At 54.9% G+C, this 15,693-nt stretch overlaps 7 protein-coding genes across 7 annotated transcripts; 3 read left to right on the top strand and 4 right to left on the bottom strand.

The window, feature by feature from the left end:
- Positions 1-234: 234 nt before the first annotated feature.
- CDEST_00462 (Putative nucleolar 27S pre-rRNA processing, Urb2/Npa2) lies at positions 235-4,368 on the bottom strand (the record flags this gene model as incomplete). The annotated part of the gene is made up of 1 exon (XM_062916621.1): positions 235-4,368. One exon carries the CDS (start codon positions 4,366-4,368, stop codon positions 235-237), a length of 4,134 nt encoding a protein of 1,377 aa, XP_062772672.1.
- Positions 4,369-4,618: 250 nt separating this feature from the next.
- CDEST_00461 (Putative MICOS complex subunit Mic10 protein) lies at positions 4,619-5,168 on the top strand (the record flags this gene model as incomplete). The annotated part of the gene is made up of 3 exons (XM_062916620.1): positions 4,619-4,764; positions 4,824-4,911; positions 4,974-5,168. The coding sequence occupies 3 exons, from the start codon at positions 4,619-4,621 to the stop codon at positions 5,166-5,168; spliced, it is 429 nt and encodes a 142-aa protein (XP_062772671.1).
- A 241-nt stretch (positions 5,169-5,409) lies between these two features.
- CDEST_00460 (uncharacterized protein) lies at positions 5,410-6,165 on the bottom strand (the record flags this gene model as incomplete). Its single annotated transcript, XM_062916619.1, has 1 exon — positions 5,410-6,165. The coding sequence occupies one exon, from the start codon at positions 6,163-6,165 to the stop codon at positions 5,410-5,412; it is 756 nt and encodes a 251-aa protein (XP_062772670.1).
- Positions 6,166-7,164: 999 nt separating this feature from the next.
- CDEST_00459 (Putative FeS cluster biogenesis, HesB-like domain superfamily) lies at positions 7,165-8,357 on the top strand (the record flags this gene model as incomplete). Its single annotated transcript, XM_062916618.1, has 3 exons — positions 7,165-7,168; positions 7,222-7,736; positions 7,816-8,357. 3 exons carry the CDS (start codon positions 7,165-7,167, stop codon positions 8,191-8,193), a joined length of 897 nt encoding a protein of 298 aa, XP_062772669.1. The 3' UTR covers positions 8,194-8,357.
- Positions 8,358-8,419: 62 nt separating this feature from the next.
- On the bottom strand, positions 8,420-10,194 carry CDEST_00458 (Putative large ribosomal subunit protein uL30). Its single transcript, XM_062916617.1, has 3 exons — positions 10,071-10,194; positions 9,395-9,506; positions 8,420-9,204 (listed from the first exon to the last, which is right to left on the bottom strand). The coding sequence occupies exons 1-3, from the start codon at positions 10,082-10,084 to the stop codon at positions 8,578-8,580; spliced, it is 753 nt and encodes a 250-aa protein (XP_062772668.1). The 5' UTR covers positions 10,085-10,194; the 3' UTR covers positions 8,420-8,577.
- Positions 10,195-10,463: 269 nt separating this feature from the next.
- On the top strand, positions 10,464-11,512 carry CDEST_00457 (Putative small ribosomal subunit protein uS11). The gene is made up of 4 exons (XM_062916616.1): positions 10,464-10,573; positions 10,680-10,752; positions 10,864-11,024; positions 11,090-11,512. Exons 1-4 carry the CDS (start codon positions 10,504-10,506, stop codon positions 11,239-11,241), a joined length of 456 nt encoding a protein of 151 aa, XP_062772667.1. The 5' UTR covers positions 10,464-10,503; the 3' UTR covers positions 11,242-11,512.
- Position 11,513: 1 nt separating this feature from the next.
- Positions 11,514-15,683, bottom strand: CDEST_00456 (Putative helicase, P-loop containing nucleoside triphosphate hydrolase, SNF2-like domain superfamily). The gene is made up of 2 exons (XM_062916615.1): positions 14,032-15,683; positions 11,514-13,978 (listed from the first exon to the last, which is right to left on the bottom strand). The coding sequence occupies exons 1-2, from the start codon at positions 15,284-15,286 to the stop codon at positions 11,772-11,774; spliced, it is 3,462 nt and encodes a 1,153-aa protein (XP_062772666.1). The 5' UTR covers positions 15,287-15,683; the 3' UTR covers positions 11,514-11,771.
- Positions 15,684-15,693: the final 10 nt, after the last annotated feature.

Here is a 15,693-nt window from a genome sequence, read left to right as displayed (position 1 = left end):
TCTTAGACTCATTAGGCAAAGACCCGTCCCTGTGCCGGCAAAAGTCTGGCCTGCAGCCACGTTACCAAGGTCGGGAGATGCTACTTACGGGTGGCATGGACACACCGCCAAGAACTGAGCCCTTTCGTCTTGCAAAACCCACGATGCTTGAACTTGATCATGTAAACATTGCCAGAAATGCCGTATTATATCTAGGGTATCTTGTACACGGTCTCCACGCACCCACGCACTCTCTTATACACCGCTCCACTTGCCAAACTTGGTGTATCTCTTGTACATCTCTCTCAAAATAGCCCTTCCGCTGGTATCCATGCTGTCGTTGAGGATCTTCCTCACCTCGAGCGGCGTGATGTTGAAGATGGAGTTCATCCCGGGCTCCAGCGACTCGCGAACATCTCGCGGCACGTCAACGTCCAGTTGCATCTTGACATACGCCATAAGGACGAGGTACATGTGCCGGCCGGCGGACCGCTTGGCCGCGTCTGTTGCCGAATCGAGAGCGCTCAAGTGCTGCACACGCGAAACGGCCGCTGCCGCAGGCTCGCAGATAAGAGTGACGAGGCGCGTGAATTGCGCCGCATGCTTGGCGCGGACAGACGCGGATGCCTTGTGCTGTGCCGATGACGACGGGTGGGTGAGGGCGCCGAGAAGTGCCTCGAGGGTCGTAACGAGGATGTGGTAGTGGCCCTCGAGGCGAAGGCGGTGCTTCTTGATGATCACCTCCATGAGCTTGCAGAGCCACTGGTACACGCTCGAGGAGGCCACGAGGAGGTGACCGGGGTCGTCGGCGACAATCACGGCGACTGTGCTCAGGGTTGCCTCAATGTTCCACTGAGTCATGGCGTTCGACTTGACGTCGAGGAGCTGCTGGAGAACCTCGGCGGTCCTGACGAACTCGCGGACAGTCTTTGTCTGAGCCAGATACCTGATTAGCGTGCCATGGGCCGTGGCCAGGTCGAAGGTCTTGCACTTCTCGAGGCCGGCGGGAGCTTCTGGATTGCTTATCAGTGCTTGTCTAAGCGACGCGAAGGGGATTGAAGACCTACCCGTCATTTGCGACACTACCCGATGGATGGCCAAAAGCTGACCCTCAGAAGAAGGGCCGGCCTGGGAGGCAGCGTCTGTCTGGACGCCGGCGAGGAGATTCTGGACGTACTGGACCTTGCCGTTGTAGTCAAGGCCAGCCATAGCCGCATCGACAGTATCTTCAAGTACAGTTTGTCGGTTGAAGTCAGCGAGCGGGTCCGGGGCTGGACCACTGGGCAACGGCGCGGACGAGGTGCTGCTAAAAAGCTGCCCAAACGACGTCGGTCGAGGATTGGCCACCTTGGATGGGAAACGTTTGATGAGGAACGACTGCAGCTTCCAGCCGCTAAAATAGCCGCTGGAGATGGCCTGTTGACTGGACTCCTCCAGTTGCAAAACCTTGACCTTCAGCTGTTCGACGACAGCTTCTGGAAGAGCCTCAGCTGCGTCAAGTGCAATCAGCACGCGGTTGACCAAGGTCTTGTCAACCTTCTGTTTGCGCCACGCCTTGGCGAAGCCGCTCAATGTGTCTTGAATGAGGCTTCCCAAGGCCAACGCCGTCTCGCCAATATCAAAGACAGCAACCTTCTCCTTCGAACCAGCCTCGGGGAGTACCACGACGAGCAGCGCTTTGAGCAAAGTCATTTGCACACAAGAGCCGTCGCCCGCAAGATCCTTCAAGAGCGTCGAAACCTTTCCGAAATATTGTGTACGCCATTCCTGGTGGTCGTTCATTTGACGTGCAGTCGCTGTCACCAGTTGGTACAGAAGCTGGGACAGCCCGAGAGCCGTCGCAGAGTCGCTCCCGTCGCATAGCGGCGCCAACGAGTTTGCAATGTCCTGAAGGTCAGAGAATGACATACTCGGGTAGAAAGTTGGGCGCCGCATGATCTTCACCAACAATCCCAGAACCAGATGCCAGTTTGGAAGTTCAATCTTCTCTGCCGCTTGGACCTTGGGGACCAGGATTCCCATAAGGCGTTCCCTCTGCTGCCTCGTGATAGATTCATCTGGCATTCTTGACAGCTCAACCATTATAACCCTACTCCGCTCCTCAGTCCAGGGGAATGATTTGCCGGAGATGTTCATGAGGATTTCAATGGCGTAATCGACCACCCCGCCAGCAAGCTTTCTGTTGCAGAGGTTGTTCTCGTTTGATGCTACGGCATGGAAAACGTTTGCCAGCTGTGTTTTGCTGTTCTGGGTAACCTTCTCGCTCAATATCCGCTGCAGATAATCGGGCAAAGCGCCTGAGGATTTGGCAAGCAAAGCCACGAGCCTCGAAGCGGCAAGGGGAAACTCCGAGCAGAACCTGGGAACGTTGGAGGTGTCTATGCTCGAGAGGCCAGGGGCACCGAACAACCCTTGAAGATCTTCAAACTTCACCTTCTTCAACAGCCTCTCGATGAAAGATGACAGCAGTGAAGCAAGACCGGTCTGATCGCGGCCATCTGGGTACATGGCCAACCAGAAGTAGTATGCGCATTCCAGAGCTTCGCAAGTGTCTTCGTCGTCGAACTTGGCCTTTTGTAGTGCTTTTGTCAGGTCGGCCTGAACCCTGTCCCAGAGGGCGGTGGCTCGTTCGTAGTCGAGCCACGAAACCGTCTTGGAAACGATCCTCCATCGCAGAGAACGGATATCGGAGGGAGTCTTGCTGGACGACCAGACCTTCAGCGCGAGATCTGAGAGCTGGGTGCCGACAGCATCTGCAAAATCGTCTTTGGTGATGGCGGATGCGATGGTGTTGAGGAATATGAGCACTGCTGCCGGTCGGAGGTTCTCATGGCTTTCGACCCACTGCAGCAAGCTGACAATTTGCTTGGTAGTCAAAGACTTCTCGATACCGCCGATAAGCGTTGGGTTGCGATGCACCCTGGTGAACCACACCGGCCGGTCTCCGAAGCGCAGCGCCTTGTCTTCAAACTTGGAAAGTTGGGCGAACCACTTCTGCAAGAACGTCGACAGGTCACGAGCGTTTTCGAAGCCGGTGATTAAGGACTCGATGAGGTCACGCATAGTCGCCTCGTCAGCCTCCGCTCCAGCTGCGGTGATTCTGTCACACAATTGGTCAAATAGTTGCAGGCCCTCTTCGGACTGCAAAAAGACATCCGCATCGCATTTGGCAACGAGTGAAAGGAGACGCCAGTCGGTTTCGCTAGGACTGCCGGCAATTGCGTAATTGTTGCAGACCATACGGAGGTCATCCAGAGCGATGCGGGACTTGTTCGTGATCGCTTCCTCGAGAACCGCGCTCATTGCCTGCGACTTTTCGTCGCTGGACAGTTGCTTGATCATTCGCTCAGACATCTTGAAAACCTCCTGCATCCAGGCATCCTGGGCCTTGGCCGTGGTAAGTCCACCAATAACCCTCGGTGCAGCTGATACCATGCTGTATAGAATGGGCACGGAGGCTGAGGCGTTGCTCTTCACCATCCCAAAGGCACGAATGACGACCTCGAGGTCGCTTCTGTTCAGGTAGGCCGACCTTGCCGGCAGAACCAGGTTACGCTGCAGAAATCTGTCGAGGTCTCGGGTCCATAGCCGGGCCACAGAGTCCTCAACATCTTGCCGTTGCTTTATCTTGCCGAGAATGGAGAACGACGTGCGCGAGAAGTGCGTCGCTACTTCAAGCGCATCGGCGCTCCCCTGGAGATGCAATTCCCAAGCGGAAAAAAAGACCCTGACCCACGACTCCTGCGCCTCAAATATCTCGGGGTCTGACACTGCCAGGGAAGAGTCGCAAATCAAAAGAAGCGGTCCGAGATATTCTACCGCATCAGTCGCGGGTTGCGCAAAGAGGGCCTTGATGTGTTCAGCCCCCATCCTGTCGTGGACGGACCATTGCGCCGCCGGGTCCAGACGTGCCAAGAGGATCTTCAATGCGCAGAAGACAGCTTCACCCGTTTCCAAGCAGCCTTCGAAAGATTTGAGGGCGTGTAGCTGGAATGCCGCGGTGCTTGTCCTCTTCCTCTTCTTCGACTTCGAATCCGACGTCTTCTCGGACTCGGTGCTGGGCTTTGCAACACCCTTGAGTGTTTGCTGCAGGACAGCCATGAACTTTCGGTCGGCGAGGGACTTTGCGAGGGAGAAGAGTGGTATTCTTTGGAATGCGCAGCCGAGTATGCGCCAGGTCAGAGGGAATCGTCGGATCGTCTCGGCTTCGTCGTTGTTCGTTTTCATGACTTTGAGGAGCCATCGGAGAACGCTCTCTTCAGCTGCAGAGAAAGGACTCTGTTTGGCCGAAGTGAGCTGCTTCCAAACCCGGTCGATATTTTCGCCATTGGCTCCGGGGCCAGTCTGGTCGAGGGATCGCACGGTCTTTACCAAGTCTCTATCCGACATCTTAGATAGTGGTTAGTAGGGTGTGTGTGGGAGTTAAAGATCCCGGGATTCTGGACGTACGATGGTCTCATAAGGCCGGCCTGTGCTTGCGTCGGTCATTTCAACATCCATGGTAGGCAGCCGACCTCGAGTTGTTTCAAAAGACGTGCAGATCTTTCAAATGCAACCAGGTGTAAGTCGCAGCGACTCCCCGCGATTCCTGGCTGGAGCTTTCCCAAAATTTCGGGATTCTGCCGCCCCACCCGCTCGGATGCGGTCACCGAATAGCACACCGAGACAGACCGCCCTCGGGTGTTCATCATCAATTTGCCGGGACTCTCCGAAAACATCACTTGGTCCAATTCCAACAGCTGAAGCTCCGACCTCGACAACACCATTGCGCATCGAGTCAATTGTGTGAGTGATGCCTTCATGTCTCCCCCTTGGCCCATTGACGCTGACGAGAAGCTCCCCAGGGTATCGGCGACCATGTCAGACACCTCCGTTTCCCCTCCCCCGAGCGCCGTGGCGCGCCCCGTCAGTGAGGCACTTCTCAACGAGAAGGTAGCTCTCCCCAGCCGCCAAGGTTCCCTGTATTCAGCATAGCACCTCTAACGAGACTCTAGTGGGATCACTGCCTCTCCAACCTCCTCGTCAAGTCTACCCTCGGCCTCGGCTTCGGCGTCGTCTTCTCAGTCCTCCTGTTCAAGCGCAGAGCGTGGCCCGCGTTCGTTGGTGTTGGTTTCGGAGCCGGACGCGCATATGAGGAGTGCAACTCCAGCCTGAAGCAGGCGGCCAGAGAGATCAGGAAGCAGGCATAGGATGTCCGAAACGTCGAGCCGATAAACGACGCCATCCGGATCTGACGGATCACAGCTGTAAAAACATACTACGTCACACGCACGTGAGACTCGCTAGGGAGTCTGAAGCCGGCGGGCCCCCCATGCGATCACCTTGAGGAGCCGGCAAACCTAGATTAGGACGGGAGATGAGCGAGGGAATAGAGTCTTTTTTATTTGTCTGTCTAACAGTCCGGCCATGTCGTGAGCTTGCCTATTGCAGCTACAGTCGGCAGTATGTGTTCCGCGAGTTTGCGTCTGCATCGTTGTTGTTGAACGGTCGCGATGCTCTCCGGCCGAATTGCGCGGCGCCGTTTCCTGATACGGATGTTGTCCTTTCTTGGTTGCCGGCTAATGAGGATTTCTCTGCGTCCATCGAGGGATCAATCCAAAGTCCAGTCGATGAACTATCAGCGCCTAGCTTTTCGGCAACACCCTCACGACCGGCGTCGGCCTCTCTCCAGTGTCTGAAGATATGTTTGGGTGCTAGAACATCTTCGTTGCTTCCCCCCCAGTTCGACCGCACGTTTCTATTCTGTCCCGGCACGAAGTTATATCGCTGCTCCACGCTGTTGATGAGTACTTCGTTTGAATTCTCGGAGCCTCCATGGCTCGTGTCGCAAGGGTCAGGGAAGCTGTGGGATTGGTGCTGTGCCCGGGAACGCCTCATCTTGATGGCGATCATGACCATGAAGCCCAAAATGCAGATAACAGCGAAGACAGCGAAGGCAAGGGCGAAAACTTCCAGCGGTGTCGCTTCGTAAGGAAACGACAAAGGCTCGGGTGTAGCTCTGTAATTGTGATGGTGACCCCTGCTGGTGACAGCATGCTCCGCACGCTTCATGAAGCTTGAGATGTCTGTTGTACTACCAGGCTGGAGAGCATTGAGTCCACCGCGGTCAAGTTGTGGCCTCGCCGTGCAGTGGCGCGTCTTCTGAAAGCTGCTGGTAAGACCAAGTTCGCGAACGACGGACGTCATTAGATCAGAGAAGGAGTAAGTATCTGCTGTAGGGCTTTGTAGGTGGTTGTTGAGAAATAGTTCTAGGTGTCGTTGTACGGCTTGGGTTTGCCCACCGAGGACGATGCACGAAGCCAGCTTAAGAATTTCAAAAACACTTTGCAGGCTGCATTTTCAGTTTGGTTTCATCTCATCGCAGTCTCCTGCCACCCAAACCAGTTTCGTTCAGGAAGGCCAAACCGAGGTAGGAGCGAGGCCTATTGCGCCTTGTCTCATTCTAGCGTTCACATTGACAGCCTGTAATCGCAATGAACCACATGAGAACATTTCACTTCCAATAATCGGAGTGTAGGTGTCTTACTCACCCGGCCAGTATACAACAGGAGGTGTCTCTTTGTTTCTGTTTCAGAGAAGCAAAATATTGCAATTTGATTTGAGGCGAAGCATCGGGATGTGTAACCACGTTTGTGTTGACGTAGTGTTGATCGCTGGACGCTCATATGAAAGGTAGCATTCATCACCGACGATTCAAACCCATCACCCAGCAATGCACTAACTCGCTTGAATGAAAGAGTTTAGGTGTTGAAGTATCACCACAGCTATTTTTGCGTGGCTGAGTCTCCTTGAATAACGAGAGTAAAATTTGTGTCGGCCACAACAGACTGTTATTACTGCGCGGCGTGGTGCGGGTTGCGGAAACACAGCCGAAGGACCAGGCCAAGTCACTTACGGCGTTTTCTCAACGTACAAACAGTGGACGATTTGGTAATGTCGGCTCCGGACACTATCTGGCATCTCGGCGATTACGGATGCCGCTGCAACAGTCTCCACTGCTCCGAGGACCCCAATCCGATCAACTGGACGACCAAGCCGGTCATCGACCCAAGTTGATTAGACCGACACAATGCCAACGCCAAAACATGTCAGATGCAAAAGGTCAATAGAAGTAAGTCTCCTGCTTGTACTACGATAGCCGTGCAACAGAGGGGTTTCTCTGAGCAGAAATGGTGATGAGTTGAAATGCGTAAACACCCATTGGACAGCGGTCATCGGACTCATAAGCTGACTAATACCCAGCTCCAAGCAATTGCCGCCACCTACCGCCCACCACCTTTTACATCATAGGCTACGGATTCCCGAAAACCAGCATCTACAATATTCTCTATTGCCGTACTTTTTGTCTGAATCTGAAAATCTCGCCGTCGCATCACCAGCTTCACTACAAAATGCCCCCTCCCTTACGATGCGTACATGCGACTTCGAGCGCAAACATCTTCGTCCAGCTCGCGCGCCGCACGACACCGGCCATCAACGCCCCGGCCCCGATCCTTTCGGTCCTCGTCCCGAGGTGGAAGCCCGCCACCACCACTGCGACCGCGCCAGCTGGCTTCGGCGCCAGCCGCAAATACAGCTCCAAGGCTCTCTTACAGCGAGACTCGTCTCAACAGAGATATACCCGAAGGACGGTGCAGCTGCAGGTCCGGGCCTTCACGGCTTCCGCAACACGGAGGCAAACGAGATGCGCATGGAATCCGAAGAAGGACGAGGACGGACAGGAGATGAAGCTTGAAATCACGGACAGGGCAGGCAAGGTACGCGACACCCGGGCAGACAAAGGCGTCTGACACAACGGCGTGGGGCATTTCATGGGACTAATCACGGTCGATGCAGCGTCTATCGGACATCATGAAAAAGGACAACAACCCCAACCTCGCACTGAGAATACAGGTCGAGAGCGGCGGCTGCCACGGCTTCCAGTACCTCATGAGCCTAATTACGCTGCCCGAGAGCGGCGAGGGCTCCGAGGACTGGTCCAAGGCGGTGGGGGAGGATGATACCGTGTTCCAGTACCTGCCCGCTGATGCTGACCTGTCCGGGGCGTCGTTCGAGGGCCCCAAGGTGGTGATCGACGAGCCGTCGCTGGATCTTTTGAAGGGCAGCAAGGTAGACTTCACGATGGAGCTCATCGGGTCTCAGTTCAAGATCACGGACAACCCGTATGCGTCGAGCAGCTGCGGGTGTGGGACCAGCTTTGATATCAAGATTTGAATGACTCAGCAGAGGGGTACGAGCACCAGGTTTGTGAGACAAGACACAAGACAAGACACAATTTGTACAATACTAGGCCAGCGCATTTGAGGGAAGAGCACTCGCCAACGGCATTTACTGGGACATATACACATTTCACACAAGACATAATACAACTCTCAGAAGAGGCTTGCATTGCTACTCATAGAACATGCAGGAGGAACCCGGATTGGTCGTCATAATGATCAATTCACACAAATTCCCTCTTGTGGTTATCAACGCCGTGCAACCGTGCCAATCATGTAATGAACCCTTGGTATTCTCAACCTGCCGAAACCCGAGTAACTAAGCCTGCCAAACCCCCATTTTCGTTGATCAAAAAGCCACATACCAACCGAGAAGAACTTAGTTCATCTGGCGGATGAGAGCGTTGATCTTGTCCTCGCGGTTGCCAAGGTCACCACCCTCGATGAAGTGCTTGAACTTGCGGGGGCGGAAGCCACCAGTGGGGTTGGAGAGCTTGAAGGGCCAGAGGAAGTTGGAGGCCTGCTTGAAGTTGGGGCCAACGGTGTAGATCTCGTGGATCAGGTCCTCCATGCAGACAATGCCGTACTTGCCGAGGTTCTCCTCGATGATGGCGTTGTCGGTGAGGGCAACACGCTGCTTGTTGACCTTTCCGTAACCGCGCTTGTAGACGAGCTCCTTGATGGACTTCAGGTTGGGGTAACCGTAGGCAACCCACGGCTCGATGATCTTGATCATCTCGGTGGTGGCCTTGGTGATCTTGATGAAAACTCCGTTGTTGATCTGGAGGAGACGGAGAAGCTGGAGGATCTTGCGGGGCTTGGGGGCGATCTTGTTGATACCCTTGATGCGGATGAGGAAGATCAGCTTGGCCTCGGCGGGAACGTAGGCGGAGTCGTTCTCGCGGGCGACGCGGGAGAGACGGATCTTCTCGCGCTCGGCATCACGGTACTCGGTGATGTACTTCTCGGCGCGCTTGAAGATGACCTTGCGCTTCTCCTTGTTGTCCTAGTTGAAACAATGTCAGTCAACTGTTTCAAGAATCCAAGTGTTCATGTGTAGAAGTATTTGATCCGTCAAGTGTCAGACCCGAAAGAAGGTTAATTCCAACAGCATCGACCGTAGTCTAGTCGTGAAGGTATGTTATGCATCATGTAGGCGGGGGGGAAGGGGAATAAAAAAATGTAGGTAAACTTACGGCCTTGCGCTTCTCGGTGGCAGAGTTACGCTCGGCGCGAGCCTTCTCCTGAGACTTGCGCTTCTTGAGAAGGGTCTCGGGAACCAGAACCTGGTTGGAGGTGGGGACGGAACTGCAGATGCAAATCAGATTAGTACGCAGTCCGACATACTGCAAGCAGCATGGGTAGAGCGCCGGTGCGAGAATTGTAGCTGAAGCGCGACATTCTCGCTATGGCTAACTCGAAGTGATGATTTTGATCGGTGAGATTGGCCATGTGAGGATGCATTGAGCTCGCGAGGAGCGACAATGCCCAAAGCTTTAATCTCATCCGACAACACCTTGAACACGGGTGATTTCAAGTGTTCAAGAAGAGTTGCACGCAGATGTTGATGCTACCCAAGATCGCCCTTTCAGCGTAGCCCGGGGAAGCCATCATGCGGCATATGATTTTTAGGGAGAACGAGTGACCGTTCAACCCCAACACCCCATACAGCGTCTCTCAATCCGCAAGCCATGATTCCAGGTCATGCTAAGAAAAAGGGAGATGTCTGGGAGGGTTCGAGCTGAGAGCCAGGCATTCACATTCAAGTGAAGCAAGGTCTCCAGCGAGAGGACAACGACAATCTGCAAGACATCGCGAACATGCGGCAGGGGGAATATGCTGCTGCTACTTCAGTGGCATTGATGAACATACGTAGCGGCGGCCATTGTGAAGGCGGGTTTGGTGGTCGTCGGCGGGTGTCGTCGAAAATTGGTCGCTGGAGAGAAAGGAGAAAAGGAAGAGAGAGTGGGAGCGGGATCGCGAACTTTTAGGCAAATAATTTTCGTCTCCCAATCCTGACCGGCGGGGGCCAGGCACTCTCCACCAGCGCAAAGAAAAAAAAACTCTCGCTTAGGTAGGGTTGTTGGTAACGCTAAGCCTGTCTCAGCGGTTCTGCCGTGTGCAACCGCCCTACCCCCGTCAGGGCATTGTTTCCCACTTTTTCACCGGTGCAGGAAGGGCCCGATCTTTTGTGAAATTTCGTTTGGGAATTCGCGAGCCGAGAGAGAGAGCAGAGAGAGCTTCATTCGCAACCACCTCCGACTAACCACCACCCGGAATCAATTCGCCAAACCCAGCAGTCACGATGGCCCCCAAGTCCAAGACCGTCCGTCCCGCCCAGGAGAACATCTCCTTGGGTCCCCAGGTTCGCGAGGGTAAGTTTTGGGCAAATACCAACCCGTGACGTCGCCGTTGCTGCGAGCAGTGCGTCGCGAGTGTATGCATGTGAAGCGGTTTCGCTAACTACCCCGCGATGGCCAGGCGAGCTCGTCTTCGGCGTTGCTCGTATCTTCGCCTCCTTCAACGACACCTTCGTCCACGTCACCGATCTCTCGTAGGTCTCACCTCCTGTTTGCCCCTCGCCATCGACTGCCCCTCGTGGGCTTGCGCCGAAGGATCAAAACATGAAGCTCGATGGACAAAATGGCTAACTGGGTGATTCCAGCGGCCGTGAGACCATCTGCCGTGTCACTGGTGGTATGAAGGTCAAGGCCGACCGTGACGAGTCCTCCCCCTACGCCGCCATGTTGGCTGCCCAGGACGTCGCTACCCGCTGCAAGGAGCTTGGCATCACTGCCCTCCACATCAAGATCCGTGCCACCGGTGGTAAGTCAAGATTTCTCCTCTCTTCTGCGTGTCATCGAGCATCCTCGCTGATCAATGTTTCGCAGGTAACGGCACCAAGACCCCCGGCCCCGGTGCCCAGTCTGCTCTCCGTGCCCTGGCCCGTTCCGGCATGAAGATCGGCCGTATTGAGGACGTTACCCCCACGCCCTCCGACTCTACCCGCAGAAAGGGTGGTCGCCGTGGTCGCCGTCTCTGAGCGCCCGGTATGCTCCAACACTACATCACATGGTTGTTGGCCTGGGTGGTCTCGGGACAGGAGTGCTCGTTACTTGGTTTCTGGGTGGCATTGCGAAAAACGCGGGGAACGGCTACTTAGCCTGGTCCCCAATCTACGTGCTGTGGCGTGCCGTCTGCTGCGGGCGACAGTATCTATCGTAGACAGAATAGAAACTCGCCATATATGGCCTGAACTGAAGAGTAGCTCCTGAACCCCTCCGACAAATTGTGCACACGTTCCAGATGCGCCATGTGAGAAGTGACGTAAAAATCAGATTTAAGTACTTCGTGGTTCTAGGAAAACCAAGTGCTGCGCGTTGTGTATGCTTGCTGCTGTAATTTCGCTCTCACGACTGGGGGGGTATCTTCAACCCACGTTATCCTCTGTTCTCTCTCAGTCGCCCTGTTCCGATCCTGCGCCTGTCTTGAAAGCAAATCCCTTAAAACGCTGATGCTTGCCCAATGCCCCCTCCCCGAATCTACCCTGCTTCACATAATGCCACCCGGCTGCTACTTGTAAGCAGGCCTCAAATTCCAAATGCCCCTTCCAGTGCCGCCAGACTTGCTCAACATGGCCACCTTGGCCAGGGCACTCTTGAACTCCTCGATTTGCTTCGGCTTCTGGCAGTAGGGGTTAAAGTGATCCACCACCATTTTGGAAGGCGCCTTGCCTCCTTGCCGCCTGATGAAAGTCTGGATTAAAGGAATGAAGTCCTTCTCTTTGAGATTCTTGTCCACGCCGCCGGGAGTGCCCGATCGCGAACTTGGCCCGCTGGCCGGCCGGCTGAGTCCCTGGCGGTCGGCCAATGAAGACAGGATGGTTGAGGAGCTGGCTCCTCCGCGTCGACGCTGCGCAACGGGACGGCCGGCTTCACCGACCTCGCCGGTCCAGGTGACGGTGCCGATGGGCGTGCGACGCGCCACCTCGCCCGCCTGTCGAAGAGCAGCAGCCGCCTGTGCGGCAACCCTGCCCGCTTCTCGCTGGTTCATCGCCGGATCCGCCTGCACCCGTTTCTTGCCATTCATAATCTGGTCATGCTCATAGGCGCTCTCGACGGTCCGGGAAAAGAGGCTTTCTGTGATGCGTTTCTCGTCTTCGGGAGCCTTGTCCTCGGTGAACTCCTCCATCCCGGCGACGCCGGCAAGTTTGCGGACTGCGTCAACCTCGTCGTCGGCCTTGACGGAGGAGATGGGGACCGCGTTCTTGGAGGGCTTCTCCCGCTTGTTGTTGGCTTCCGGCTGGCCAAATTTGACCTCGGCACCCTCGAACACTTTGCTTCTGTTGGCGCTCGCCATACTATGGCTGTTGTCGCCGAAGCTGAAGAGGTCGTAGAGGTCGGATAGGTCGAAGTTGGCCCGCTGCTTCGGGTCCTTAAGGACCTTGTTCGTCATGAATTGCTTGAAGATCTGACGGTGATAGATCTTCTCCTCTATGGTGCCCGATGTCATCAGTCTATAAATCGCGACAGGTTTTGTCTGGCCCAGTCGCCAGGCTCTCTCTCTGGCCTGCAAATCCGTTGACGGATTCCAGTCAGGGTCGTATATGACGATCCTGGTTGCTCCAGTCAGGTTAACACCCAGCCCGCCTGTCTTGGTAGTGAGGAGAAAGACGTCAATCGACGGGTCGTTGTTGAATCGGTCAATCAAGGCCTGTCTCTTTTCTACAGCCACTTCGCCATCCATTCGAAGGTAGCTCATGCCCTCCATCTTCCCAATAAACTCTTGAAGAATGTTAAGCATGATCTTGGTTTGGGAGAACAAGAGTGTCTTGTGCCCGAAGCGTTTCCACATCGGGAGGAGTTCGCCCACCATCTGTAACTTGCCGGATCTTCTGGGGCTTCCCCAATCATAGCCCGGCTGGCTCTTCTTGCTCACATTGACGAGATCTGGATGATTGCAGATCTTCCGCAGAATATCGATGCCGTACAGAGCTTGTCTTTTTCTGGCCATGATCTGGGAGACGGCATCGGAGTGGATGAACCTGACGTACTCTTCGTTTTGCTCCGGGGTCAGCTTACAGAAGAGCACCTGCTCGGTCTTCTCTGGCAAATCCGACGCAACGTCGGTCTTAAGTCGCTGGAGAAGGTATTGGCTGATGGTCTCTTTGAGGGTCGTCGCGCACTTCTCGGCCGTCAAAACCGCGAGGTTGGTCGCATTCGCGTGGCCGCCCATACGGATGGGCATCTCGAACTGATGTCTGAAGTTCACGAGCGTGCCCAGTCGCATGGGAAAGATGAAATCGAACAGTGACCAAAGCTCGACCAAATTGTTCTGGATAGGTGTGCCAGAGAGAATCAATCGATGCGGGGTGTTGAGCTTCTTGCATGCAATGGTGACCTCTGCGTTCGGGTTCCGGATCTTGTGACCTTCATCGAGGATCGCATATCCCCATTCCTGAGACAAAAGATCGTCCTCGTAGGACTGCAAACCGGCGTAGGTGGTGACCAGGACATGACCATGCTTGACAACGCGCTTGACGATCTGATGCGCCGCAGCGCCATTCCTGCCACTCCTGTAGTGGGATTCATCGTCATCATCCTCATTCACGTTCACCATGCCGCTGCCTGACGAGTGTAGAATCGACACTCGCAAGGCCGGCCACCATCGGTGAAACTCGTTGACCCACTGCTGCATCACTGTCGCAGGGACGACGACAATGACGGGCTTGTCAAGCTTCTTGCTGTAGTGCAGCGCCGCAACGAATGCGATTGCCTGCACTATCAACCGAGTTAGCGTTTGGTGCTCGCAGCAATGTGCGTTGGAAAATTACCTGTCTTTCCCAATCCCATCTCGTCACCGATGATGCCGCCAACACCCTGCTCATAGAGCTCTGCAAGCCAGTGGATACCGGTCTTCTGATAGGCGAAGAGTGACGGATGAATATCCCCAGGGAGCCTCAGGTTGTTACCGAATTCGTGATCTGGATGGTCAGGCGAAGGCTTGAACCACTCTTCTTCGCCGTCATCCTCAGCCGCAGGCTCTCCGTCAACACCAGTTCGATGTTGGCGTGCTCTACTGCGTCTTCTGACCCAATCGGCAAGACGTGCTTGGTACACTGCCTCGTTTCCGTCATCAACGCTGCTCAAATCTACCTTTGTGCCACCAACGGTGACTGTGGCGTCTGCGGACTTCTTCTTCGCCTTGCCCTTCTTTCGCTTGCGGCCAGTCGCCTCTTCCTCGCTCGTGTCGGATGCGTACTGACTCTCTGGCGAACTGGCGGCCGCCGGATCAAAATCGTCGGAAGATGCATCCTCTTCCGTCTTGCGCTTCTTTCTCGGGCGCAGAGAGAATTCGCTCTCAACAGGAGCGAGCGCGGTCTCGGGCTGCTCTGTAAACCCGGGCATCCGCAGCACTTGGTGAGACTTGGGCTCTTCGTCATCGCTCTGGAATTCCTCCGCTGCCGCATCTTCCTCGGCCTCGACGAGGACATCCGCAAGATCGCCTTCGAACCCAACCGGCCGCTCGCCACCAATGTTGGCGAATGGTGTGATCTTTCCAGTTCGGACGAGGAACTCTCGGTTCGACTCGCCCGGGAGTCTTCGGGACTTGCTCTTAACAGGATCTTCGATAACTGCAACCTCCTCTTGCCTTGCATCGATGCGGGCTTGGCAGTCGGCAATGTCGTTGATGACGCCGTCAATCTCAAGGTCAAGCTTGTCGATTTCCTTCTGAATTGTCCGCGACTGGTATGGGTTACGACGAGCTCCCTCCAGTTTCTTTTGCTGTTCGGTTCTCTTGACCTCGAGCTTTTCTTTGTTTAACTCCAGTTTCTCGATGCGCTGCTTGTCCTTCTTGTCTTCTGCTTCAATCAAGGCAACGTTGGCCTGTGTGGTGATGTCACGCTCCAGATCATCTTGGTCCCGGATGTCAGCAGTGATATTTCGAAGGAATGCTGCCTCGTCGGAATGGTCGCCTAGGTGAGGTTCCTTTGCATCTTTGATATTGTCTTTGACGGCGCCAGCCCTGCTGCCCCTTTCATCTCCAGACTCGCCACCACCCTGAATGCTTTCCTTGTTGGATGCCATTGCAAGAACCGATTCTCAGTCTTTCACAGATTCATACCAGGAGTTGCGAGATGATGCCTTTAGGATCGAGGTGGTACTGAGGGCTTTTTTGATTGAATGGTCATCATATGAAATATCTGATCTGAAGATGAAGCGATTTTGCCTGGAGGGTGCAAATGAGTTCAGAATGAGGTAAGAAAAAAAGATGATGCGGTCAGGCGGGTACGAGCAGGCAAGACCTGCTGCTGTGAGTGAGAGACTCGAAGATGGGGAGATTGCAAAGAGCCAGCCAGGTTCGAAACTTCCTGTGTGTAGATAGGTTGATGACAATATGACTCACCTCGAGTAGTAGTGAGGCAACAGGCAGCAGGCGCGTCGAGATCTGAAGATAACAAGCGAGCTGCTTCCCAAAACGATGACGCCACTGG

This window comes from Colletotrichum destructivum, chromosome 1, assembly GCF_034447905.1.
Source record: "Colletotrichum destructivum chromosome 1, complete sequence".
Lineage (NCBI taxonomy): Eukaryota > Fungi > Ascomycota > Sordariomycetes > Glomerellales > Glomerellaceae > Colletotrichum > Colletotrichum destructivum.
Note: the sequence above shows the minus strand (reverse complement) of the source record. Positions and strands in the feature narration are given on the sequence as shown.